This window comes from Salarias fasciatus, chromosome 12, assembly GCF_902148845.1.
Source record: "Salarias fasciatus chromosome 12, fSalaFa1.1, whole genome shotgun sequence".
Lineage (NCBI taxonomy): Eukaryota > Metazoa > Chordata > Actinopteri > Blenniiformes > Blenniidae > Salarias > Salarias fasciatus.
In genome coordinates, this window is record NC_043756.1 from 19,620,187 (window position 1) to 19,646,467 (window position 26,281).

The window sequence follows — 26,281 nt, forward strand, 5'->3', positions numbered from 1 at the left end:
GGTCTTTGTTGTTTGTGAAGGCTGCTGCACTTTGTGCTTTAGTGACTTGAACAGTGTTAAGACTTTCCCACCAGTACATGACAGACAGGATAATAAGGATTTAAAGACATAAAATCTCTGCAATAGGCGGAAATTGTGGATCACATCACCACAGCTAAAGCTTTGTTCATGCTGCAGGCTTTCATGCTTTTTTTTTTTTTTTTGCATGTATTTTTTTATTTTTTTAACATTTTGATTAAAATTTCATCAACATCAGACTCCATTGTTAATAGTTTCCTGAACCCTGAACTGACCCACATGAGCTGGAGGAAATGCAGTGCAATTCTTTTATTCGGGTTATGATATACAGCTACCAGTCCTCTGTCAAGTTCTACCTCACAACAGCAACAAATCCAAAAGAACAAGAACATGCTGGATTATTGACGGGCATCAAAGTGAACCAGTCAAACATCCTGTACACACAATGAACAGCAACTTGGTGATCATACCGGGATGACATGCCAGCTCCAGATGCTGGACGTTAATATTCAAAAGCCATTTCAAGCTGGAACAAAACTAGTGAGTCAAGAGGTCTTTGTTAGGAATTGGCTGTTGACACTTCAGTTTGTCTATTTTATATAGACCTCTATGTCGCAAGGGGACCATCTGAGAAGTTTTCCATGTGTACGTCTGTGACTCATTAAAGAATTGAGAGCAGTTCTCATTCCTAGCATTCGTTTTGATGGCGCACCGGCGCAGGTGTCACAGGGAGGAGTTACAGCCATCACCTTCCACTTTGTAACTTGACACAGAAACCTCGCAGATGTACTCTGAGAAGAAAAGAAAACACCGACATGTTGATATATGAGTGCTTTTGTTCTCAGCGTGTGCCGTGTCAGCCATGGTGTGCGACATGGCTCTGAGTGCCTTCAGCAGCCGGGTGAGGAGCGAAGGCGCAGAGGGAGAAGAGGTCAAAGGTGACATGGAGTTTGATGTGGCGCTCTGCCAGGCTGAGCTGACTGAGAGAGCCTTGCAGCTCTGCCATCTCCTGCCTCCGGGCTTCATGCCAGTGAGTTTGAATTAAAATCAGACACTTGCACACATGCACGCGCGCACTTGCACAGTGTGTGTCTCATTCAATGGATGTTTAATGGAGCCGAACAGCCATTCATCTTGCTCTGCTGCCTCCATCGCAGCCAGAGAGAGGCTTGGGATTTCATGTGTGGACTGCGTGTGTGTGTGTGTGTGCATTGTATGTGTTCTGTGTGTGGTTGTCCATCAGACTGACTTCAGTGGCCCAGAAATGTTTTCCCTTTGTCTTTGTCCACCTTTCATTTCAGCAGCTGTTCTTTCCTCCCTTTTCGGCCTCGCAGCTCTGTTTCTCACCCCATTCCTCTCCTGCTCTCATACCCCTGCTGGCCGCCGCTCATTCTCCTCCTATGATCTGTGCTACATCTCCACTCCACACCTTATACTCTCTGTCAGCTGTCTCCCTCTGCAATTCTCAGATATGTGACAGGCTGAAAGCAGTTTGGGCCTTTACCCTCGCTCCACCACTGAGCTCAGCCATCCCATCTCTCTTTTTGTCTCTGCAGCCTTGTCATTCGTCTGAGAGTTTTTCTCTGGATGTCGTCGACAGCCTCGTACAATGTGGTATTCTTATCATGGAGGAAGTAAGAACCTTTTCATAAACTTGTGCACAAATTCCTGTTTGTTGTTGTTGGGTTTTTTTTTTTTAATATCATTGCCTGAATTTTGTTTCCCTGTTCAAAACTCAAGTTGATCTGGTCTTCTTTTCATCTACACATACATTTTTGATGTTACCTTAAATGTTTTCAGCACGAACTTTTATTTCTTTGATTTTAATTAGTTTACGTTTGATCCACTTCGTGTCCTTCTTTGACCCACTTTGACAGTCTACTGCAACTAGAGGCAACTAGCACACGTGGATTTTATACCTCCTGTCTGTGAACGCTAGAACTACCATTAACCGTGATTTGTGTTTTCTGTCTCATAATTACAGATAGTGTGTTCTGAATGCTTTCAGTGAACATCTTTGGACTCTTGCGTGTGAAATAATAGCATTTTGGTAGTTGACAGTCAAAGCTGCTGCATTTAATTGATTGAAATGGGAACAAAGTAAACTCTACTCTAGGAAAGCCAATATGTACAAATGTTATCTGACATTCCTTAGAGACTCTGCAAAGAGTTGTGATGTCGAGAGAGCATCGATGATTGTCATTTAACTGTTATTCTAGCAACTGTCCACACATTAATTCACAGTAATCAGTGTGCATCTGCTTCTGACGTAGGAGTCGGATGTTCTCACAGTGGTTTATAGGGTCACTTTCAATCTGCAAAGCAATAACAACAGATAATTCCTGTCGTCGTTGGAAGAAGTGATAATGCCACGTCTCCTTTCCAAAAGATCCTTAAAAGAAGTGAACTAAACCACACAGTGTCCCTGCAGAGAAAGGCGTAAATCATCAACATGATTCTCCACAAAATGAATCCACTTCTTCATCTCGGGAATATATAAAAGTTGGAAGGCTGGTTGGCTCATCCATCAGATGAATCTGTAGCTAAAGAGTCCTTTGTTTCACTACTTTCCAATCTGAAAAATGTAGTTGTTGAACAATCCAACTTGAGAATTCAGAACTGTATAAATTATACTGTTTTCCAGTTATTTAACTAATAGTTGTCCAACACGTTTTTAGATGTGGACACGTGTTAATGCTTGTTTCCTCTGATGGAGGCGTGAGACCCAGAGGTGATAATTGAGGTTTGACACTGTTCTAGAGGTGTCAAGGCCCGTATTTACTGCAGTCCTGTCATCTTCGGGTTTTTCTTTCCACATGGAGAACTTGCACGTTGTAATGAGTAGTCCTGTACAACACCACTTTGTGTGTGTCATAAACAGTAATGTTTCACGTTTTCAAACTTGGTGTTGCGGAGTAAGAATCACTGCTTTGATCTAATTGGTGCTGATCGGCCACAATTTGAATTTCAATTCGGTATGAGATGATTGAATGGCTGAATTTGCCCTGTAAAAGACTTCTTTGCGCTCTACCCTCCTTCCCGTGAAGATTCCCAAAGACGTGCCCATCTGTGATTTCTGGAAGAGGGAGGGAGCCCTGACCTGGACCACCTCTGACGACCCTTACAACAGCGACTCCGACTGCGAGGAGAAGGAACTGTGCACATTCAAGGTACAGCAGCGCCCTGCAGCGCCCCTCCACTCTCCCAACGCGTCTCACAGGAACATGAGTTTGTGTGATACCACGAATGTTCAGTGCTGGTTGAGCCTCCACTAGACAGAGGACAAAAAAAAAAAAAAAAAAATACCAGGAGCACCACATCAGACAGAAACTTTGAAGTAACTAAATCTCCATTACAAAAACACCTACACAGATGAGTCACGCATCTCGAATGCCAATTAGGAGTCCGCGTCGGCTTTAAAAGATGTCCGACTGTCGTGACCGCCGCGCGTGCTTTTTCCAGAAGCAACGCAGCCCTGCGAGCTTCCTTTCAAAGGGACCAAGCATCAGCTGGGGTGCAGTTGCTTCAATGATAAACACTGCAAAGTGACTTTGAGGTTACGGTCTCAGGGGTCCCGGTAGTAAAACTGCACGCTGAGGAGGAGCGACACTCGCAGCACACTGATGTGAAGAGAGACACTCTGCAGCTGCACAGAGATCACCGTCAATTAAACACCTTTTTTCATTCGCAACATGTCAAAATGCAGATGTCGCGCCACCAACGTCCATCGAGGTTTTCACTAAGAAAGACAAACTTTTTGTCCTTTTCAGCGTAGAAGGCAGGAAATTTTCAAGTTATTGTTGAATTACAGAAAAATCTTAGAGACATTTGTTTTGCAGTGGAAGAAGTGGGTGTGTATGTGGGTGTTATTTTCCTGAAATAGCCTCAACCATTTGAAATATGATGCTTTATGCTTCCTAACAATGTATATTAAAAACAATCCAGTGCGTTTCAAAATACAGCTTCAGCCTCTATTTTTTTTTGCCTAATATCAGACTCGCAAGTGTAAAATGTGAAAGAAGGAGTTTCAGTCCCTTTAAACTGGAGCCGACATTTTTATTTATACCTTGAAGACCTTGTTGAACACATGATTGATATTTTCAGAAACCAATCGCTCAACCAGTTTGAACCGTTTTCCAAATCCAGCACTGCTGATGGTGCAGAGGAAACACTTGTTAAAGTGCATCTGCAGGATGAGACATCTGGAATTTAGCACCGTTCACTGATAAAAGAAAGAGTTTCATATTTAAACATTTTTGAGCCTCTGTTTGGTGCAACTCGAGAGATAACTGAAAAACAGGCCAACAGAAAACTTTAGAAACTTATTTTTCGTTCTGCTTTAAACAAGACTAAGTCAATACTTTGTATATGGCTGTATGCCACAGAAGGAATACTCAGAGAGTTTTTAATTTGAACTGAGGGTTTTTAATTGGGAAAGATTCAGAAAATTGCACTATTTAGCAGGGATGTAATTTCCCAGTCACTTGTTTAGTCAATGACAGACATTTGCATTTATAAAGCTTGCCGGCTGTTGCAGTCCAGCCAACCAACAGTCATATCGACTCCCAGCATTGTGTGAAATGAGTGTAATGAGTGCATTTCCTGCATCCAAAGCCAAAATGTCGAATGTATTCAACCCCCCCCCCCCCCCCCCTTTTTCCATAAATGTATTGTTGGGTTTGACCTCGTCTCTGGATGTGACTCCAGGAATAGAAGTCCTTTTACAGTCTGTAGCATCCAGTAATTCCTGCCATTGACCTATCTCTTACAGTGGGCGTCCCGTAAATACATTTGGTGCATATCCAAGTCTCAATACAAGAACTCTGAACCCACAATCCACACCGGTACTTTGCGGCCCGCTTTCAGAAATAAATTCCCTGCAGCTTGCAGGTCACTCACCTCTCTTGGCATTTAGATGTATGTAAAAAAAAAAAAAAAAAGTGTTGGCGTTCCGATTAAGTCTTGTGTATGTGTTGAGGTTGTGGGCTCAGGGTCAGTGTGTGTCATGTTTCCATGGATTTATTTCAAGCATCACATGAGCGGCGCCGCACACTGAGATGTGTATCGCTGCCTTAAATGGCGACAGTGTTTTGAGGGAACTTGACATACAAACGCAGAAGTATTAGCGCGCACACAGCTCACACCTCAACCTCTCCAACAATGATGATGACGGATGTTGGAGCCATTGACATTTTTTTTTTTGCTTCATATTAGATCATTTTGAAATATGGACTCGTAAATGGACTGCTGTTATATGGGGCTTTTATCCAAAGCGCTTTACAATTTGCCTCCCACTCATTGGATCACGTGGTCACACACCAACACGCACAATGGAGGCACACACACTGGTTGTTCCCGTCATTTCAGAGGCGATTACATGCACTTTCTCATTTCATGGGGGCTTACCTGGGTTCCAGCTATTGTCCCCTAAAAGAAGGACAGGACCTGAGAGTGGCACACACACACACACACACACACCCACGGGCTCTGCCTTGGTGGGTAATTGGGGTTTTGTTCAAAGACACGTTGACATGTGGAACTGGGGAGTCTGAAATCGAACCGTGAACCTGCTATGCGTCCAGATCTACCTGCTGTGCCTCAGCCTCCATCTATAGGAGTGTTGAATAATGTGATCACAACATTGTAGGTGGTGCCATTTGTTTTGAGTCAATATGTGGCCTCCCACTCCTGCCACAAAGACCTTGAAGGTTGAAACACTTCATTAGAAACCTTTGGAGAAAAAGCTTTGGGTTCCCTGTTCAGCCTTTTTCCTCAGTTGTCAATCATGCTGGTTTTAGACTTTTTAAAGATACATGTGTCAGACGTATTGATTATTACAAAATTCAACAATTAGTGTCATCCTTTGTAATTTCAAGTTTATAAGTTTGAAACCTTTATCAAGCAAGTCACCATATGAATTACTCTTGTATTGCAACAAACTAATAATGATCACTAAACATAAAAATCAGTGCGACATTGAAATCTAAGCAACTTTGTAGAATTTGTGTAAATGATGACAGAACATACCATAATTATTTATATATTTGCACAAACACTGACATGTTTTTGCATGATTCCCTTCAAGAATCACTTCTTTCTCTTAGTGCACCTGATTTTTGTTTAGAAAGTGGGGTTAAGGGCCTCCCTCCAGGAGACACAGAGGTAAACCTGAGAGTCTCTGAACCCATTGCTCAATCCTCCAAACTGTAGGCCAGTACTGTTCATTCTTACCAATAAATAATTGATGAAATGTAAATATGCAGGTTAAACGCAAATTTGTGCAGTCTGGATATAAAATAAAGGATTAAAAAACTTTTTTTTTATTAAAATGAAAAGTTCAAATATGAAACTTGCTCTTTATTGCCACGTTCGAGTGATTCTTGGTTGGAGGACCTTTGACAGTAAATTTTTGCACTACCTTCAGAAGTTCCTCACACCTCAAGCTTCTTGCTTCTGCCTGCTGCTGGTGTCTGATGCTCCACTTTCTCTGTGGTGCACATCAGCCCTGTGATGTTTACCCAAGTCCTTTCTGCAGAGACCGATTTTTGCTCTCGAAAAGTTTTTGGTTGCATTTAGTTGTGCGCTCTTTGCTGGCCACTTGCACGTCGTCCATCCCTCACTTTCTGAGCATTCCCTTTGTGCTGCTGGATGTGAACTTCGGCTCGATGTCCTGCTCCAAAGATCCAAGAGATTCCCCTCAAACTCGGTTTTCTGACATTCACCAACACATTTCTCTCCAAAGAAAGTAACCTTCAGATTTCATCATCCCTTTGATATGTTCATTGCCTCCAGTGCTGGAGAGATTAAAGCAGCCCCACAGCATTATAGAACATCCACCACAGTGTTCATGGTGTCTGAAGTGTCTTATATTCGTCTGTGATGTTTTTTTTTAATGCAGCATTAACACCAAACTCACCTTGTTATTGAGTTTCTTTTTAACTCCAGGTCTCATTTGGATATATCATGATTACTATGCAGCCTCTGCAGTTGTTGTTATTCTGATTCTCTCAGGCTGCTCTGTTGTTTACATCAGTGTGGAAAAACACAATGGAGAAGAAAAACCTTTTTATGCTGTCAAATCACCCAGTTATCAGTCAGTCTTATAGTGTTGCCTTATCCAGACTCGGTAGGACCCGTCCCATCCAGCACATCCCCTGTCCCGGTCTATAGTGCCATCGCGTTATGGTCCCAACACAAAAAGACAATCGTAGATACTCACACTTAGAGTTACCACTTCATCTGCCCATTGATTCTCAAATAGCGGTACTGGCACCACCGGTGATACACACACTCCTTCAAGTGCTACATGAAGGAAAGACAAAGGTAATTTTTCTAATATCAAATATATAGAACTTTAAATATGTAATTCATACTTTTAATTAGGAAAAGCTTCAGAAGAAATTGCAGCATGTGAGTGTATGTGTGAAGTATTAATGTTCTTCCCAAGTAAAACATGTCTTTGGATTATGGACAGTAGTTGAGGTTAACCTGGAAAACATGCAGACTTGTGGAAAACAGAAATTCCCCATTGGAAGAGCCGATTGGGCAGCAACTTCCCTAAAGTTGCAGCCCTCAAACCACCATCTGTTGGTCAATTCAAGTCATTTTAAAACTGAGCTGTGCTCGACTGTGAAGAATCGGTCTTGTTTATGAGTTTAGGAATTATTTGCCCCAGATTATTCAATCAAGTGGGAGCAGATTGTGAAGACACCTTTTATAATGTGGACCTTAATATCGAAGCTATATTTTATTGTTGTCCATGCATGTCTGAATTCATATCTCCTAAAATTTCCTGCTGACAGTAAATTTGAGCAGCTTTTAAAACAAAATAAAATCCATGATGTTCCCAGGCCATTTCGCTGCTACGAGGTACAAGCAGGTGTGCTGAAGGATTCCAGTAAAACCCTGACCACCCACACCGAAATGCAGCCCTTATTCTGAGCTCAGCTTTGTCCGCCGAGGGAGCGCTGCACCTACTGTTTGCACAGCTTTACCGTTTCAGACTGCATCTGTTCGCTCGGTCCACGCAGCGCGCCTCTGCTGCCCTCCGCTTCAGGTGCTGAACGAGGACACCAAACACCTCCGTACCGAACGATGCAGCCCGTTCCCAGGCCTCCTCCCTTGCTGCCCACTTTGAGTTTGCAGTGATCACGTCACTTCAGGTGGTCTCATGAAGCAGCCTCTCAGTATTCCACGATAAGTAACCATCACGGTAAATCCCTAAGAAAGAGCTGCTTGTTCTGTCGGCTCAAGAGATTTACTGAGAAACACTTCTTGTTAAAAGCTTAATTATGTTGTCAAATATGTTCGCTTCTCCAAATAAGGAGTACAAGCCAAAGAGTGGAATGAAAAAATGTCCCTTAATGGGGAAAAATGGACCAAGGACAAATAACATCTAAAAAATGTAAGTGATTTGTAACAGACATATTATGCAATTCATTTAATATTTCTGCATTGCACAGCAGCTCATACATATTAAGTGTTGATATCTTTGCTTTTTTTTTTTGCAATCTACCAATGTGATTCAGCTTTTTTATTTAGTTTGGATTGTCTGAATATTCTCCCACAAGTGCACCACCGTCTTGCACATTCAGGCTGTATATATTTTCCCTCCCAGGGAGCCTCTCTGACCTTGTTTATGCAGGAACTGCTGCACTGCTTTTGTTATATGTTTGCACTGCTCATGCAGCTCAATTAATAACTGTTGTTTTGACCATCGCAGTCTCGATTGGAACGCTGCGCTGTGCATTGATGCTTTTTAAGTATCGCACTTTCACATAACAGTTGTTGAAACACAAAATTAAATTAACCTCGACCACTTAATGGTAGCTGCTCACTGAAAGATTCGATGAGCTCCATTTAAAATGTCAAGTTAAAATATGAAAAAAAAAAAAAAACACATCAAAAAACCACTTTGTTAAGCATATTTTGTAAAGGAGGCACTGTAAGGAGCAACGGCACTGAATGCTCTGAGGAGCTTTATTATCTGAGGATGAATTTGTGGAGATAAGACATGCAGAACCTTTATTACCTGCTGCAGACTCTTTTGTATTCTGTACTTGGCCAAAGCATTCAGCCCCCGAGAGAATTAACATTTTAAAGTGGCTGTGCGATGACCAGATAGGACAGGACATTTTTACAGTACCATCTGCACTCTACAGTATAAATTCTGCTGCGCTGTATTTTCATATTACGTGAGTGTAATGGTCCCACACATGCTGTTCAGCTATTTATAATGCAGTATAATGAACCCCAGTTTCACGGCCTCCTTTATGATCAGATGGGGCGATTGACAGAGTCTTTATAGCAAAGACGATTTCCAGTTTCCAAATGAAATGAAAAGCTTTATTTATTGAGGAATTATTGAGTTATCCGGTCGAACTCAAGTAGCCAAATGTACGAGTTCACCCTCTTTTGTGTGTTTGCAGTTTTCAGTTTTCACTTCAGAGCACACAACTTTGTTTTATGTAACGGCGTTTTTTTTTTGTTTTTTTTTTTTGTATTATAAATGTCAGTCGTTTTTATAACGTCACTAATTCAACACCGAACACCAAAATGCCTTTGTCTTTCTGGTGTGAAAGAAACGAACTGGCCTTCAGAGGGCCCCGAAAAAAAGAAGGAACATGAGAAATGAAAGACAAGTCGAGGTTTGCCTTGATGACAGTATGAATCGCTATCGTGACTTCTTTCACAAGCCTCTGCCTGCCCTGGTTTGCAGGTAACAATGAAAACTTGGCAACAGCTAAACAGTTTACCTTGTAAACTAAATATTGATGTTTCTGCCGTGTCCACTCGAACTAATGGAGAGTTGAGAATTGGCAGCTTTGCCTTCCTCTGCAGTCGTCACGCTGCCTTAGTTTCACTGTGTTTGATCAGACGGGGCAGGGATCTGTCCATGATCTGCTGTTGCTGCTGGACGGGACTGAACAGCCGACACCAGGAACAGTGAGCATGTTAAACCTGAGAACAATCCACATTAATCTGAGGAGAAACTTGTAGAAAAACAGAATTTCAGACTGTGGAAACTTGCCTGGCTGAAAAAGTTGTTGTTTTTTTTTTTTAATGAAAATGTGCATTCAATGTGAACATTTTCAGAAAGCTCTCTTTTTTTCTACATGAAAGCTTTAAGGTGATTTGAATTCTGCTCTCACTCTTATCTAGTTGAGATATGAAACACTGGTATGTAACTCCTCAACTTCCTTCACTTTACTATCACATGAACTTCTCTGTCCGTCACCAGTCATACATGCCTGCTAGATACTGTGATTTATTCATCGTGCACGTTATCGAATAACAGTTGTTAACTCAGTTTGCTCATTCTTTTTCAGTTCCTAAAGCATTATTGACCTGTGGATCAATGAGGCACTCTGAGTTACTTTTCTATTTATTAAGTCAGTGTCTGAGAGCGTTATTTGTACATTCAGTTTTGATTTATTTGTCTGAAAGCAATGAGCAGAGAACACAGTGCATCAAGTAAAGCTCTAATCTGTGGTCATTAAAAAGTGTCTGAGAAGTCTGTTTGCCAGGACAAATTCAGAACACAGATTTAAAGTGTTTTTTTTTTTTTTTTTTTAATAATCTGCAGGCTGTTTTCACAATGCACATTAAATCCTTTTGCTTGTCTGGGGTTAAATGCCCTTACAGTTGACCATCTCGTCTTTAGGTTAAGGCCCAGACTGTGTTACATTCACACTTAGTGTACAAAATAAGGATTAATAGATGAATAAAGTCAAGTGCAGCATCACATTTGCTTGCTGGACAGTGGCTTTGTATGTGTTTCATCGTCTTACTTCACACATACATGATGTGAAGAAGATGAAACACAGGTCAGTCAGTTCTGAAGTTTTTTTCCAAGCGTCAACACAAACACCATCAAACTGTCAGGAAACTGGCTTTCGAGAGAGCCAACCGCTCCAGGAAAGGAAAGACAAAGAATTACCTCTGCTGCAGAGGGTAAGTTCATTACAGCTGCTGAAATTGCCACCTAAAAGCACCTCAGATTAGAGCCGGTATCGCTGCTTCCCAGAGATCAGTCAGCCAATGCATGTCAACAAGACCCGGTGAGTCACACCTTCATTGTAGCTGCAAAGAAACGGGTACAGGGGAAGGTGAAAGAGAGCTGCGCAGGCACAGGGAGCCTGGTCCAAATCTGAGAAATGTGGTCGCAGCCGCTGTGGAGCCCAAAGGCCTTTGATGGCGACGCTGTCAGAGGTTCATTCCAAATTCGAGGTATCATTTGCCCAGCATGGAGCTACCACAACATCACGCTGAGACACACCACTCCATCGGGTTTGCTCTTTAGTGCCGCTGTGATTAGTTTTTCAGTAGCACAATGAGCCAGAGCACACCTCCGGGCTCCATTAGAGCAGTTTGACCAAGAAACAGCGCGGTCAAGTGCTGCAAACGATCACTTTTAAATCCACATTTCACCAATCCGAAAGCAGCTGAGATGATGATGGAGGAGCTGAACTCCAGAGTGGACTCAAACACTGTGCTCAGACTTCTCCATCACTTCTGACAGTTTCATGTTGAGTTGTGTGTTGTTGTTTTTGTTTTTTTGTTTTTTTGTTTTTTTGTTTTTGCTGAAGCTGCAATTTTTGACTAGATTAATGTAGTTTGTTCAGTATATATGCTGAGACTTAAAAAAAGAAAAAATCAGAGGATTCAATCTGACTCGCAGGATGAAATTGTATTGTATGAAAACTAATAAAAAGACATTAACTGTCATTTTTCCACTGCAGAAAAACAGCCATTCCTTCATGGAGTTAAGCGTAATATAGTGCCACAGTGACACTCTGCATTAAACCAAGAGAACAGTCCTGAGTTGTTGTTCATATTTTATTGAGCCCTCGTTCTGCTGCTCAGGCCCCGTTGAGCGATCACACTGAACTGTATGCGGCCCCTGAACTAAAGTGATTCTGACAGCCCTGTTCTACCGCCACACTTGAAAACTCCTAACTGATTAATTGTGCTTGAGAGTGACATTGAAGGCTGTGGCTCTCCTCCTGTCATTGGTAGTATTCCCCCCCCCCCACTCACCTTCACGCTAAATGAAGTGCACTCAGAATACACTCGCTGTAGTAGTTCCTCTCGGCCATGTCATGTTCCACCGGCTGCGGCGGTTTTTAGATACACTTCATCTGGAGCCGTATTCCCTCAGCAGATACTCACCTGCCACCTGCTGAGACCCGCTACACAGACAAAATCTGGCAACGCCATTGTGCTCTCGGGCTTTACCTGGCTTCAGTTCGAACATTTTGAACTGAGACCCCTTTCATGAAAGTATGTTCTCGTAAGTGTCGAAGCCTCAGTGTTGTCAGCCTACAAACTTTTCAGACTTTGAGCATTGTGCAGCCCACGGCACAGAGGTATTTCATCCTCCTGACAGAAAGCTTCAGCGCTGTGCTCGTTGTTGTGGAAAATGCTCCCTCACTCCTGCACTCCTCTCTCGCCTTCTCTGAACCCTCCCCGCTTGGGTCTCCGTCTGCTTTTCCAGATAAGCCAGCCAAGTCGGTGTCCGAAGATGCTCTTCTTCCTGTGCAGTATGCTGGCTGGGCACCTGAGGGCGCTATGCTGGACCACCCTGGGACTTGAGCACATGGACATACCTCTGCCTGGTTTGATTGCTGTTCTTCTTCACAGCACATTTGTCACATTTTACTCAGTGTGTCGCACGTGGACGTTTGACTCAAAGGCAGTTCTGGACAAGTCCTTCATTATGTCTTCATCAGTTAAGCAGATAAAAGGTCAGGAGTTGATTTCGGGTTTGCATTTGGAAGGTTTTGCTGTGCAGACATGTGGTCAAAGAAGCTCACCATGCAGGTGGAACAAGCCATCCTTAGGCTGCAAAAACAGAGAAAAGCCCATTGGAGGAACTGCTACAATATCAGGAGTGTTAAACTGTGCCGTATTTTAAAGACAGCATTGGCAGAAGTTCGCAGAATCTTTTCCATGGTGAAGAGAAGCCCTTTCACAACAGCCAGCCAAGTCAACAATATCCAGCGTATCAATATCAATAAAACGAAGACTACATGAAAGTAAATCAGAGGGTTGACTGCAAGGTGCAAGCCTCTTATCGCACCAGAATAGAACTTGACTAAAAAAACAAATCTGCTGAAATCCAGCCAAGTTGATCGAGCAGTGTTTCATAATAAAGATGGACATTGACTCAAAGCATACAGCCAAAGCAATCCAGGGGTTTATAAAGCAAGGAAGTGGAATATTAATGTGAATGGCCAAGCCAGTCACTTGATCTGAACCCAACTGAGCATGCGATTCACTTGTCAAAGGCTGATCTTGGTTCAAACAAGCCCACGAACAAACAGCAACTGAAGCCATTGCAGTGAAAACCTGGCAGAGCATTAAAAAGGAGGAAGCCCGGCGCCTGGTGGCACCCATGAGCTCAGGACTTCAGGCAGTCACTGCTAGCAAAGAGTTTTTAACTGCATATTAGAAATGAACATCTTATTTAATTTCTCCATCTGCTTTTGAGGCTCTGAAATGAAGGGATTGTGTTTAAAAACAGTACTTTATCACTTTTTTGTGCAATGTTTGTCTTGAAATTGCTGATTTAAAACAAAGCCTGCACTCCAGCTGCATCTGAATGGTTTCTATTGACATGCATTGCAGAGACCCAAAATTAGACAAACATTCTCTGTTTAAATATTTATGGATCTAACTGTATCCATCTGTGTAATAGTTGCTGTTCCTTCACTATTCACCTCATTTGGATTTGAATTCTCTGACTCTAATGCTACGCTCTCTTTAAGCATATCTGGCTTCGTTTTCCATCCATTGCGGTGGCGATCAGAGCCAAAATGCAGAAAATTATGACTGTGACTTACTCACACAGCTTTGTTCCATGGTAGCTTTCTATAAGATTAAATTTTTGCCTTGAAATCTTTGCGTTTTAAAAAGCTGTCAAAATGAATAAAAGTTTAGGATTTGATGTTCTTTATCTCCAGACACCAGAGTGGCCATTGCCTTAAACCGAAGGCAGATTGTAGTCCTCCAGTCTCTAATATTTATCTTTGACCCCAAAACCATTTGCACTGACCTGCTGAACCGTCCACCAGCCGCAAAAAAGAAAACCACGCTTTAATAGCACGTCACCAAATCACAAAGACTCCACACACTTTCTTAGCCGAATGTCCTCTCTTTGCTGCTGTAATTGCCTCCATTTTCATGTCTTTCCTGATGCAGAAGCAGAGTTTGCGGCTCAGGTACACTCCCATCTGTGTGACACAGCAAATAAGAAGAAGCGGCACTACGGTGAGCTCAGCCCGACGTCCTCCCCCGAAAACACACACTGATCCTCCCTCTCTTCGTCGCCGTAACTTTCAAAGCTTGTCACTTTGTCTTTACCCCCCGATTCAATATGTGTTGATGCTAGCCTGCTGAGAGCAGAGAGGAAATGCAGAGCAGCCTCCTCACTCACATCTCGTGCTTTCCTCTTGTTGGGAAAACACGCCAGACAGTCAAACCACCCAAACGCAGCTCGTCAATAATACACAGCATAGAAATTACAGTCCCATTCGCACGGGCTTTGTTCTGTTATGCCGACCTGGTTTTTTCTGGATTGGATATCTGACTGCTCTTTTGATTCATGTGTCCCTTTGTGCCGTATCTCACAGAGAGCTGCTCAGAGGAGGCGGCACACGCTGCAGTGCGAACACTAATAGACCTCGGGGTGAGTGTGTCTCTGCGTCTCTCTAAATCTGTCTCAGCTGAGATCCAGGCCAAAAGTTCTGGAACGGCCCAACAGCAGAAAGTTCAGAACGCACGAATCCCAATTCAGCCCACCATTTGAAAATATCTGTCAAATCCCCGCCCGTGTTTTAAAGCGACGTCGTTCAACACGAACGGGAGAAACAGAAATCTCCCCCTGAATGGAGACGGACGTATTGTTGGAGTCAGATATGTTAGTCTATCAAAAGAACTCAATGGAGCGAGGACACCAGAGGCAGAGGCAGGTCAAGGTCTCCCAGCTTTGAAACAGTCCTTCATTCTGCTTCATTGTGAGCAGCTTTGATTAAGATGAAGTTGCGGACATTCATTGAATGTCTATAAATCGTCCTACAAACATACATTTAATTGTGTGTGACAGTGGATGTGACGGCGGCGCGGCAGTGGGGGGGGTCTGGGGTCAGAGCCATGCCGCTTCCCAACCTAATTTGACCTTTTCATGGCATGGTAATTATTTTACTTGTGAAATGTATTTCAATAGATAGAAAATAGGCAGTATATGAGGGGAACAAATGTGACAGCTCCTTACAGTTCCAGACTGCATTTATTCAGATGTAAGATTAGTCTTTTATTTTGTGTGTAGTGGTTCTTAAAAGTCCCTAGTGTTGTTCAGAATTACGCATATCAGCAGGACGGGAGCCTCAGAAACAAGATGCAACATCAAGCATAGCCATGGACGCTGAACCGCTACAGGGGCTCGACGGAGATGTTAAAAAAACAAAAGGAAATAGTTTCCAAGGCCTCAAAATGCTGCTGCTGCCTCTCTCTCTCTTTTTTGGTTTATAGAAAGAAAAAAAAGCAGGACGTAGACAAACGGCTACAAAAAGAATAAACATTCCACCTCGGTACGATCTTGAAACAATGAATGATTTTTGACGTCAAGAAAGTAACAAAATCTGAGTGTCATTATCAAACAAAGAAGGCACAATCACAGGCCTACAGGTTTGTTAACATCTCGCTGGTTATGGAAGAGGAACGATGACATTAAGATCAGGAAAGGTCCCAGTATTTCCTCTTGCGTTGCTATTTTTGTTCTCCTGCTCAGGATCTTTTCTGGTGAAATTCAGATTTCCAGTTGTGTAGAATAAATTTTTTTTCCCCAGCTGTACCAGCAAGCGGTATGAATTATTTTTGCAGCGGTTCATAACGAGTCCTTGTAAATCTCCCAAGATCCAGACCCCAGGCTCCAGTGGAATAATGTTTTTTAAGTCATCTGAGGTGATTCCAGCAGTGTAAGTCCAACAGTCTGTCTTTTGTTTATTTTGTTTTTACTAACTTTATCATGAATTGGAATGTTGGCATTCAAAATTCCATAGTTTTAGCTTTAGTGGCTAAAAATTTATGAACCCATATTTTATTTGCAATTATTAAACTATCTCAAGTTTTTAAAATTCCATCAGACATAGAATATCAGGATTTTCCCAGGCAATAATGGAATATTTAAATCAATAAGGGCGTGAGCCTTTTCCTGGAGCCTTTTCTTGGAAGACAAAAAGGGAAGAGTAGATTCTCTGGTCCTTTTTAAAAGATGTTCAGTAGGAGTCCATTGACCTCACACAGAACCGGGCTGCTGCTGCGTAATGATTCAGTTCTCCGTCACGGTTGCTGAAGGGTTGAGAGTTTAACTCCAGGCATGTCTTCTCCCTCCATAAAGTGGGATATGGTTTAGTTCATTGAATAAATACACAGGAAGTTTATAAGGGACGGAAAATAGAAAAACTTGGGCAGAGTACTCGGTTTTTATGACTTTCACTCGACCAATTAGGACGAAGGCATTCCTCTGCAGCCTCGTAGCTGAAGTTTAGTCTGATCGAATGATTTTTTCTAACTATATTTATGAATTGCACCAGTGGGCCTCCTTTTTTCCCAAATGCTTAAATCATTTTGACACCATTGTAGGGGAGTAACTAAGTTTCATTATGGAGATTAAATGTCATAATTTCACTTTTTCAAAGGTTTATTTCATAACCAGAAGCAGCAACATGCTGCTGGAGACACTGTAGAAGACGAGGGAAATTATTCTAATGGCTCCAAATCAAAAGATCATCAATGAAAAGTTCTAATTTGTGTTCACTTGAGCCAGATTGAATGGCATTGATGGTATAGTTAGGGTGAATGGCAGTAGCCAGTGGTTCAGTAGCTATTAAAAAAAACAGAAGGAGGGAGATTGAGCAGCCTCGACTAACACCTCTGGACAAATGGAAAAGGTCTGAAAGCCTCCCATTAGTTAAAACATGTGCTTTGGGTCTTCAGGGAGTGTTGAGATAAACTGAAAGAAGGCTAGTCCAAAATTCATCGAGTTAAAGAAAACGGTCTACCTATAATCAGTCATTTTAAGCTAGTTGTTTTATTAGAACACACAGTGTATGAATCAGTGTATTAATAAATGTTAACAGAAATAATTTAATAGATATATATATATAATGAAGTTTCAAACTTTACACACCGTATTCTAAGACCAGATCACTTCATAAAACATGATTAGTTTCAGATTAACCTGCCTAACGGTGTCAAAGCGTCAGTGAATAATCATCATAATGTGACTTTCACACTTTTAATACCTTATGATAAGATAATTGTGTTCTTGGGAGACTTGAGAAAGAAAACTCATTTTTCAGGGTTCCTCTGTGGCAGATTGCTCTTGTTCCTGTGGGTTGTGAGATGACCCGATATGAAAACACTCCACTGTGGCAGAATGAACCGAGGATTAAATAGAAACTTTGATGAGAGCAGATAAAAGCCTGGTGTTTATTGTGGCGGGTTGTAAAGCCGAGGCAGTTCTCAAGTCTGCGAGAAAGAAAGCAGCAAATGGTCTGACTTGCACATCGGAATATGAGCGTCTGTTATCTCCATCTGCAGCGATTTCTGCGAACAGCAAGGACTTTAAAATCGAGCGCGGAGCAGCAGAAAACCCTCAGACCTGAGGAGAAATACAACTATTCTGAGCAGGCTTCAAATCAAACTGCACACGTGCAGGATTTTCATCCATAGGTGTAGAAATCAAGGTTTCTGTGCAAATTCCCTCCATTGGCATTTCCCTCAGCCATTCAGCTCAGTCGACAGTCTCAGCCTCGGTCGGTCTGCGGTTTGGGAATCGCTGCCTTCAAAAATAGAGCATGATCGACCCATATATCTGCAAACATCTCATGAGGCGCCTATTAGGTTTATTATCAAGGTTATCAGTTAGAAAGATCCAATATTGTTTTCATTTTCAGGATCTGACAGCTCACTGATATCATGATGCGATTATTACAACCCAAAGAAAGAATTGAATCAAATCGAAGAGTAAACTTGTTTATTAGACTGTGAAACAAAAGAGAGGTGATACCGGCCCTTAATTTGTCTCCTAAATTGGTCTCATCATTTCAGACCTTGCTGCGCGGTAATAGCCGGTGTGGTTTATCAGCAACTTTGTTTTCCCGTCTTCACTCTGGAGTTCTTGTTTTGAAGGGTTTTGTTTTTATCTCTTTTATTACTTCACTGTTCCTTATTTGGCCTTGCGCTGAAAGCGCACGACTAAAGATAACAAAAAGCTGCGCCCACATAAATAAAGGACAGTGAATAATAAAGCATTGTGCTGGCGAGCATCCTAACGTCGCTTTGTTTGTGTTCATTATTTTCGATTCAGGTCCTTTCGGAGCGGCGTCAGGAGGAAGGCGTCTTCCTGGGCGTTAGTCCTTTGTTCCAGTTGTCAGAAAACAGGCAGAAGCTGCACCGCTTCATCTCCCAGTACCTCTGCAATTAAAGTGTTTAACCGAGCGGCGTGCTTGGACGCGGCCGTGCGTCGTAGCAGAGTCTGACCTCATCCTCTAGTTAGCTTACGTTCCTTGTTCACGCTGGGCCAGGACGCTTGCGTCTTTAGGTTAATTGCATTTTGACTTTTCAATGATGAGGCATTGATTTTCGGTTTATCTTTAGTAATAGCATTAGCATAAAGCCGCGGGAGCCGCGGATTATTAAGTCCCCGCAATCAGCTGCGAGGAGTCGCCGTAGGATGACGCTGCCGCCTGCGTTGGTGTCGTGATGAAGGTTCCGCCAGAAAACGCCTTAATTTGTTGTTTGTTCAAAGTTCCTGCTGACAATAAACAACTATTTCATCACAAATTCACCGCATGCCGCAGACTGAATTTCACGAACACAAACTTAAGCCCTTTACAGCTTCCTTCACACAGCTCCTCACGCCGCACGGCTCTCCTCCCCTGAATGCAGATCACCCTGTGCTGAGTCAGACCGCGGTCTGTTTGACGTAGACCTTTTGACATGAAGACGCAGAGACAAATCGATGCGCCTCGCGTTGATCGAGACCTGGAGCTCTCTCTCTCTCTCTCTCTCTATCTGGCATCTCCTACTATTTCTGCGTAAACGGCTGAATGTTTGTGGAGTTCAGCATCACTGCAGCTGTGTCTCGCTCCTGAAGTCCAGCAGGAGAAAATAGCTGCAGCGCCTCGGCTCCCGGCAGCCGCGACACCCTACTGCCATCCAGTGTTGAACTGAAGCTACTGCTGAAGCCAGAGAGAAAGCGAAACCAGCCTCAGAGCCGTACGGCAGCGTAGAGGTGGTCCAAGTAAGAATATCCTCTGTTCTAGGCTTTGGGGGTCGGAGGGCTGTGTTTGCATGTTCTTCCTGGTTGTGTGTTGTCATCCTTCCAGAGTCCGTACAAGGTTAATTACTGACTCTTAATTGTGGTGCAACTGTCTCCATGTTTGTCCTGTGATGGACTGCAGGCCTGTCCAACTGTAATACATCTTCATCTGGAATCAAAAGTTCCTGTGATCCTACGTTAGGCAAAGCCATAAAACACTAAAACACCAAAACGGAGCAGGTTTCAAACACTGTGGACAATTAATCATAAAGCGAGACAGTATGTATTGAGTTGGGACAAAAACAATAGTGCCAAGTATTTAATACAGCACAGATATAAAGGACAACACAATACAGAGAAGATGTTTTTATTATATTGAATTGGCAAAAGGCAAATTATTACAGATGATTCAGCGGGAGAAAAAAGACATGGGACTTCCGAGTGGTGCGAGTTGGGGTATAGTGAGGGTTGTGGGTTCAGTTCCCTTTAAGCAAGGCCAATAACTATAAAATACTCCAGAGATAGCATCTATTGAGGGATACATGTGAGCTGCTCTGGGCTCCATAATGTGCAGCGTTCACCTGCCTCTTTTTCAGTCTGAGCATTTCACAAATTGGAAGTGACTCAGAGGTCAAACCTAATTATCAGGATCACCCCATCACAAGGCTGCTAAACGCAAACAGGTACATTTAGTCCATCAATAGGAAAAATAATGACTCCTGTGATTTTGACTAAAAGAAAAATGAAGCAGGTCCACGAGTCAATATCCAGATGAAAGTTGAGAATTTTCTCCGAGACAACATAAGAAATGCTGCATATTTTAATGTAATGACATTTCATCGATGGGAATCTGCTTTCTTGCTCTCAGAAAGTTTACTGTACAATTTATCAACCTGAATGTTTAATATAATTAGAAATATTCTTCTTGTTAGAAGTCAGGAGCTTGGTGATTGCTGCGGCGTCGCCGGGTGGGTGGCTGCTGATGGATGTTGTTTTTATAGCTGGTGACGACCGTGAGTCACATAATTACAGTCTCTTCTAGTGAACACAGCCACGTTTTTTTTCTTCTTCACAATCATTGAAGAACTATACATCCATCTTTACATATTTCCTGCTGCTTTTGCACATTCTGCCACCAGAAAAAGGGATTTTCATGAACACAGGAAGCAGTGAAGCCAATCAGAGAAGTTCATTTAATAGCTGATGTTTCTTCATGGATCTCTCAGTTTAGACCACTCTGTTGATTATAGAGCCTAATTGGTCTATCTGGCACTCCACAACGTCTCCTTTCTGAAAGGAAAACACAGATTTGCACTTCATTAAAGTCTACATTTACATCACCCTTGAACTTATATTCAAACACGAAGCCCTGCTGCGAGCGACACCACTCGCTTTAAGAACAAAACATTCTCTGGATCAAGCAAAAGGAAATCAACATCCGTATGTGCAGTTGCAGTGCTACATGTTTAAGCTTTAGTCCAGGTATTCTTTACAAGCAGCCCAGTAATTAGCTCTCATTGCAGTCAGGTGTGTTTTCCAACTGGGAGCGAGGCAAAACATGCAGGACACTGGGCCTCGAGGACCAGGGTTAAGAAACCCTGCTAGTCAGAGTGATGCATGAAATCACCTTGAGGAAGACGGGTGGCTTTCTGAATACGCCCACGCCCGGAGGAGTGCCTGTCAGGAAGACGTCTCCTGGAGTTAATGTCACGAACCTGACAGGAAACCAAAAAACCGTGAGGAGCAGAAAGAACAGGCACAACAATCAACTCGACCTGGGTCGTCCAAGACTTTCCTTTATGATATCATACGGGGGCGATGTGAAGATATCGTGTTGAAGTTGCATGTTCTTCCTTCTACAATCTCAGCCGTCTCAGACATATATGAACTGTTACATCATGAGATGGAGACTTCATAAACTTATCTTCCACGCTAAAAATCCAGATTTGCTTGAACTGTTTACAGGGGACAAAAAATGTTTGTTTGAATGCCAACGCTTAACTTTAGCTCTGATGCCCATCGTGCTGCATTTTCTGCTTTACAGAGGCCATCTGCAAACGACTCTCGATGTATGACAGCGTCATTCAGGCACAGCAAGGCGTATTGTCACAATTTCTTGTCTTTTGTCTGGGACAGGACCAAATCACTCTGAGTGTTTCTACCTTCGGGTTAATGTGTCTCTTTGTTGACCCAAAAGATAGAAGATGGAGTAAAAACATGGTCTGGGTTGCCACCATTAAAGAACAACACGGATGTAATCAGCAGCTATACGGATACTGAGGGGAAGCCTGAATCGTCATAAACAAAATATCTGAAGTGGAGAAGCTCCTCTTGGTCAGCAGGCTGAGAGGCTCAAGGCTACACCTGCTGGAGGAGTAATCTTCACTGACACGTAATTTCAGCAGCAAGTGTGAGACGCTGAGGTGATTTGTTCACTGTGTTACTTTCTGTGAGTTCTTCTCACATGACTTCATTTGCATAATTTCTTAAATAGAAACTCTGCGCTGTCAGCTCAAGTTACTGCAAAGGAACAAAGTTCTGGGGGTTTTATGCAAATGTGGGCTCAACCCCACACTGTCTCTGGGAGGTTCTCCGACACACATTGTCTGTACAGGGAATAAGCAGTGACTGGACTCACTTTGACACCCATGCCACCAGCGCGGCGGTCTTAAAGATCATCTGACTGGTGTTGCTGCTCTGGACGGTGTCTCCGTTAACCACACATCGTATGTCCAGGTTGTGAGGATCTGGAAAACAAATGAAACATGTGACACGGCAGCTGATGTGAGGCTTTAAACCTACATGTTTATGAGATATATACTGTACATGTATGGACATGCTAGTAAAGCAAAAACCTCAGTGTCTTCTGAAAGCAACTTGTCTTCACATTGCTAACTTCCAAAAAGAAGTGAATAAACTTGTTTTCTGAGCTCAGTGTACACTATATGAACATACATGTAAATACCTAAAACATTTAGCATTTCAGCGGTTGTGAAACGATGCAATACAGCGTCAAAGATGCACATTTCCGTGCATTTTAATCCTTGAAAAGACCGTTCTTACAAAAAAGCTTTAAGCAAAAAAAAAGTATCCATCACTTTATGCACACTGTTGTCCTGAATATTTTTATTTAAAGCACAAAACATACCTTTAGTAAATGAATGAATTGTAACTCATTAAAGATGAAAAGGTGTGTGGTCTTGAGCCAGCTGAGGAAGAAAGTGACTAACCCAACAAACAGTTCATTGGAGTTCAGTGAGTTGATGGGTCAGCGCTGAGAGGACACAGATTACAACGGCGTTCCTAAGTGTTTGAATCCAGTTTGTAGCGGACAAACTTTCTCATGAAGCTCATTGATAAGACCCTGAGTTACATTCATGTTGTTTTGCCTTTAGGACTCCTTTATTTTATGACACACAGGATTCTGCTTCTCATCAGCGACAGAAACTCCACTTTCCACTCAGCCGCAGGCTGTAAAACTCAGTGTAGCCCGCGACGTACAAAATCACGGATCTTTCTCTATGTCTCGCTGTGGCTGCCGGCGCTCTCCGTCTCACCCTTCACGGCGTCGCTGGTTACCAAGGCAGGGCCCAGAGGACAGAAGCTGTCAAACGTTTTTCCCAGAAGCCACTGCTTCCCGTTGCGCTTCATCTGCCAGTCACGCGCGCTGACATCATTGGCCACGGTGAACCCGGCCACGTAGGAAAGAGCGTCCGCCTCCTGCATGATAAAAGTGATGGAAAAATGAAGAGCCGAACAATAGACGCCGCGTCGTGGCAGGTGACGCCGCGCACCGACCTTAATGTGTTTTCCTCTGCGTCCAATCACAAAGGCCAGCTCTACCTCCCAGTCCACCTCCTTCGGTCACACAAAAGATGAAGCCAGAACAGCATCAGGACGGGAACCTGGACTCTAAACCACTGTCATTTTCACCAAGCTTTGTTCACAAAATGAAAACCAGGCCACGTGCATTCACATAAAAAAATGTCGCGGGCTGCTGGTGGTCGTTATTGTCCTGCACTGAGAAGTCTGGAGGAGATCTCTCAGAACTAAGATGCATTACTTTTTGTGTCACGCTGACTTCAAATACAGGCTGCACGGTGAGGCGGTGGTTAGCGCCTCGCGGTGAGAATCCTGTTTCCAGTCCAGAGGAGTGAAATTGTCCATGGCTGCGATGTGAACGTCTGCCTCTGTTTTTGTGCTGTGATGGACCGGTGACCTGTCCAGGCTGGAGCTGGGATCGACTCCAGCCTCCATGAAACCCAAAGTGGATGAAATGATGTAGAAGATGAATGGATGGATGGTGAAAACCCAAACTACTTGTTTGATCTACTCTCCTTGGCTCTTTTTTATTTATTTTTTTTTTTATTACGAACAAGAGTTTTTGCATGTTGTCCTTGTTTGAATGCAAATAAGGACCTGACGGCAGGAACTTCTTGTTTTGACCCAAAACTTTAAGAAAGTCTTCACTCCTATTTAAAACGATACTTCAACATTTTTGGCAAATTGGCCCATTTAGCGCAATTCCTTAGTCATTTGGAACAGCATACTTACTGTTTTTGTGAGGGCGAGCTGTTGTTTATTCAGAGGTGAGTCAGGGAAGGTTTTCAGGACGGACACAATGGAAGTGAATGGTATTTTTGCTCCCCCTCGTCAAACTCATCAAATACACAATCGAACAACCCCAAAACACTTTGGTAGGCACGTTATAATCTGCACATTCACTACGCTGTGGAACACCAACAAATAATATTGTAGCGTTACGACACTGAAGCAAATACAGGGAACTACTTTTTCTTTTGAAATCACTACGCCCAGACGCCATGTTTAGCAAGTAGTTCCGTCTTAGCAATCTTAACATAAACGACTCAATCTCGTAATTTTGCATTAATATTTCACAGCGTAGTGAATATGCGGATTGTAACATGTCCACCAAAGTGTTTTGGGGTTTTTGGATTGTGTATTTGATGGGTTTGACGAGGGGGAACAAAAATACCATTCACCTCCATTGTGTCCAACCCGAAAACCTTCCCCGACTCACCTCTGAATAAACAGCTCGCCCTCACAAAAAAAGTAAGTATGCTGTTCGAAATGACTAAGGAATTGCGCTAAATGGGCCAATTTGCCAAAATGTTGAAGTATCGCTTTAAAGATGTATTTATTTTGAGATTACTGGTTTGGGTTCAGCGCTCCAGGCCTCTCCGTTAAGCTGTTTGAGCAGAGCTGGTTCTCACTTGGCTCTCTGACGGCAGACAGATGTCGTCGTACGGTCCCGTGATGGCGCTGGGGAACTTGCTGAATATGGTGGGTTCTTTGGGAATCGGAGTGTTCTGCTCCAGGCAGAAGTCCCGGTAGTTCATACGAGTACACACCACCTTCTCCGGGGCCAACACGGGAGGCAGCAGGTGGATTTCTGCTCGGTTCACCACACACTGTCCTGACGCCAAGGCTCTGAGAGAGAGTGAGAGAGAGAGAGAGAGAGAGAGAGAGCAGCACAGGTGAAGCCAATGCTGGTGTTGGGTAGGATGAAAGCTTTCAAAGTATGAAGGGGAAGTAGGAGCAAAACAATTAAAAAAAAAAGTTTCCAAATGTGTTGTTTGTTGAGTGAGATGATAATTTATAAACAAGCTGTTGAACTCGTAATAGGAGTGCTTGACTCCCTGCATGATTTCTGAAGATAAACAGGAATATGCTGCTGACTGAGTCATAAATGTCAAAAACTGAGAAGATAATTCCACAGAATTACGGTATTTGCAAAACTGATAAGTTGAAAAACGGGGTGTATGACTCGGCTTGTTGATGAAACTCGAGGTAGTTTGTAAATTTAATGGTGAGGACGAGTAAGATGGTGGTTTCAGCAGAAGTGTGGCTGAGGAGGATGTTGACAGGTGAGCGTGAACACTGTTCCATCACAGTCCGAGTGGCAGTCAGAAAAGCCTCCGATACCTCCGTGCACATTCCAGACCCTTATCTCCCAGCTCCAGCAGCTCCTTCACTGAGGAGGGAGCCGAGGGGTCGAACGCCTTCAGATCCACCACGTTGAGCCCCTCGCCCAGCTCCACTCCCACTCTGACGCTCTCGCTGTCCCCGTGGCGACGGAACTGCACCAGACGCATGGCTGCACCGCTCAGACCTCGCCTGTGTGCGCCCGCCGTTTGTCTCCGAGAGATTAAATTCCTGAAGATGCAGAAGGAGCGAAGAGGAAGCTTCATCTGTATGAGTAGGAAAAAAGAAATGAACAGGTGAGAGGAACTGGAAGCCAGATAATTACTATTAAAGCAGTGGTTCAAAGCTTTATTTTTCCCAGTTGACATTGGATGAAGGCTGTGCACTCCCTGGACAACACATCACTCATAGTCATGTTTACAGACTAAATACTAGCTGACTTTGAATAAGAGAACATGCAGACTCGACATAAATTTCATGTTCTCGGGTACAATTCCAGACCCAGACCCAAACTGGATATCCATGCAGTAGGGTGAACATCAAAGCCACTACGTCACTGTATCAGACAATAACAGTAAGAAGTGATAGAGCTGATATGACTTTGGATTGATCATTTTAGAGTGAAGCTCTTAAAGTAGTGGTTGAAATAAAAAATGGAAAGAAATGGGATAAGTTGAAATATTTTTACATTTCGTGTACCAGAAAATGAGTAAAATTTTCTCCACCTCATCATGGCTTATAATATATCGAAATTAGCAAAAGAAGCAAAAACCAAACATGGAAATAGTGGAAAAAAATGCAATGACAACACAGTATAGATCCCAGAAGCAGGACCTCCACAAGGATCTCACTTTAACAATGTGGAAACAGACATGTCGGCAAACAAATCAAATGAGTATGGAGGAGCGAGGTGATATCTGCAGTGTCTGAATCTCTACACACTTCCAGCTCTATAAGTGTTTGCTTGCATGCAATGTTTATGCAATGGGT

At 43.0% G+C, this 26,281-nt stretch overlaps 2 protein-coding genes across 2 annotated transcripts in view; one reads left to right on the forward strand and one right to left on the reverse strand.

The window, feature by feature from the left end:
* gpat2 (glycerol-3-phosphate acyltransferase 2, mitochondrial) overlaps positions 1-18,607 on the forward strand; it is a 41,673-nt gene extending 23,066 nt beyond the window's left edge. Inside the window, exons 17-23 of the mRNA XM_030104232.1 lie at positions 864-1,048; positions 1,575-1,652; positions 3,066-3,188; positions 12,515-12,635; positions 14,221-14,289; positions 14,652-14,707; positions 18,392-18,607. Coding sequence (XP_029960092.1) covers positions 864-1,048; positions 1,575-1,652; positions 3,066-3,188; positions 12,515-12,635; positions 14,221-14,289; positions 14,652-14,707; positions 18,392-18,508 — 749 coding nt within the window. The 3' untranslated portion in view covers positions 18,509-18,607. The remainder of the gene's footprint in view (positions 1-863; positions 1,049-1,574; positions 1,653-3,065; positions 3,189-12,514; positions 12,636-14,220; positions 14,290-14,651; positions 14,708-18,391) is intronic.
* Positions 18,608-20,218: 1,611 nt separating this feature from the next.
* On the reverse strand, positions 20,219-25,557 carry LOC115398664 (fumarylacetoacetate hydrolase domain-containing protein 2-like). The gene is made up of 7 exons (XM_030105560.1): positions 25,292-25,557; positions 24,580-24,796; positions 23,144-23,203; positions 22,903-23,065; positions 21,984-22,092; positions 20,973-21,060; positions 20,219-20,635 (listed from the first exon to the last, which is right to left on the reverse strand). Exons 1-7 carry the CDS (start codon positions 25,555-25,557, stop codon positions 20,573-20,575), a joined length of 966 nt encoding a protein of 321 aa, XP_029961420.1. The 3' UTR covers positions 20,219-20,572.
* Positions 25,558-26,281: the final 724 nt, after the last annotated feature.

Coding starts and splice junctions, on each gene's coding strand:
- LOC115398664 (XM_030105560.1), bottom strand. CDS start 25,557: ATGAAGCTTCCTCTTCGCTCCTTCTGCATCTTCAGGAATTTAATCTCT. Junction 23,204..24,579: donor GTCTGCCGTCAGAGAGCCAA/GTGAGAACCAGC, acceptor GTGTGACCGAAG/GAGGTGGACTGGGAGGTAGA. Junction 20,636..20,972: donor AGCCACCCGTCTTCCTCAAG/GTGATTTCATGC, acceptor TTTTCCTTTCAG/AAAGGAGACGTTGTGGAGTG.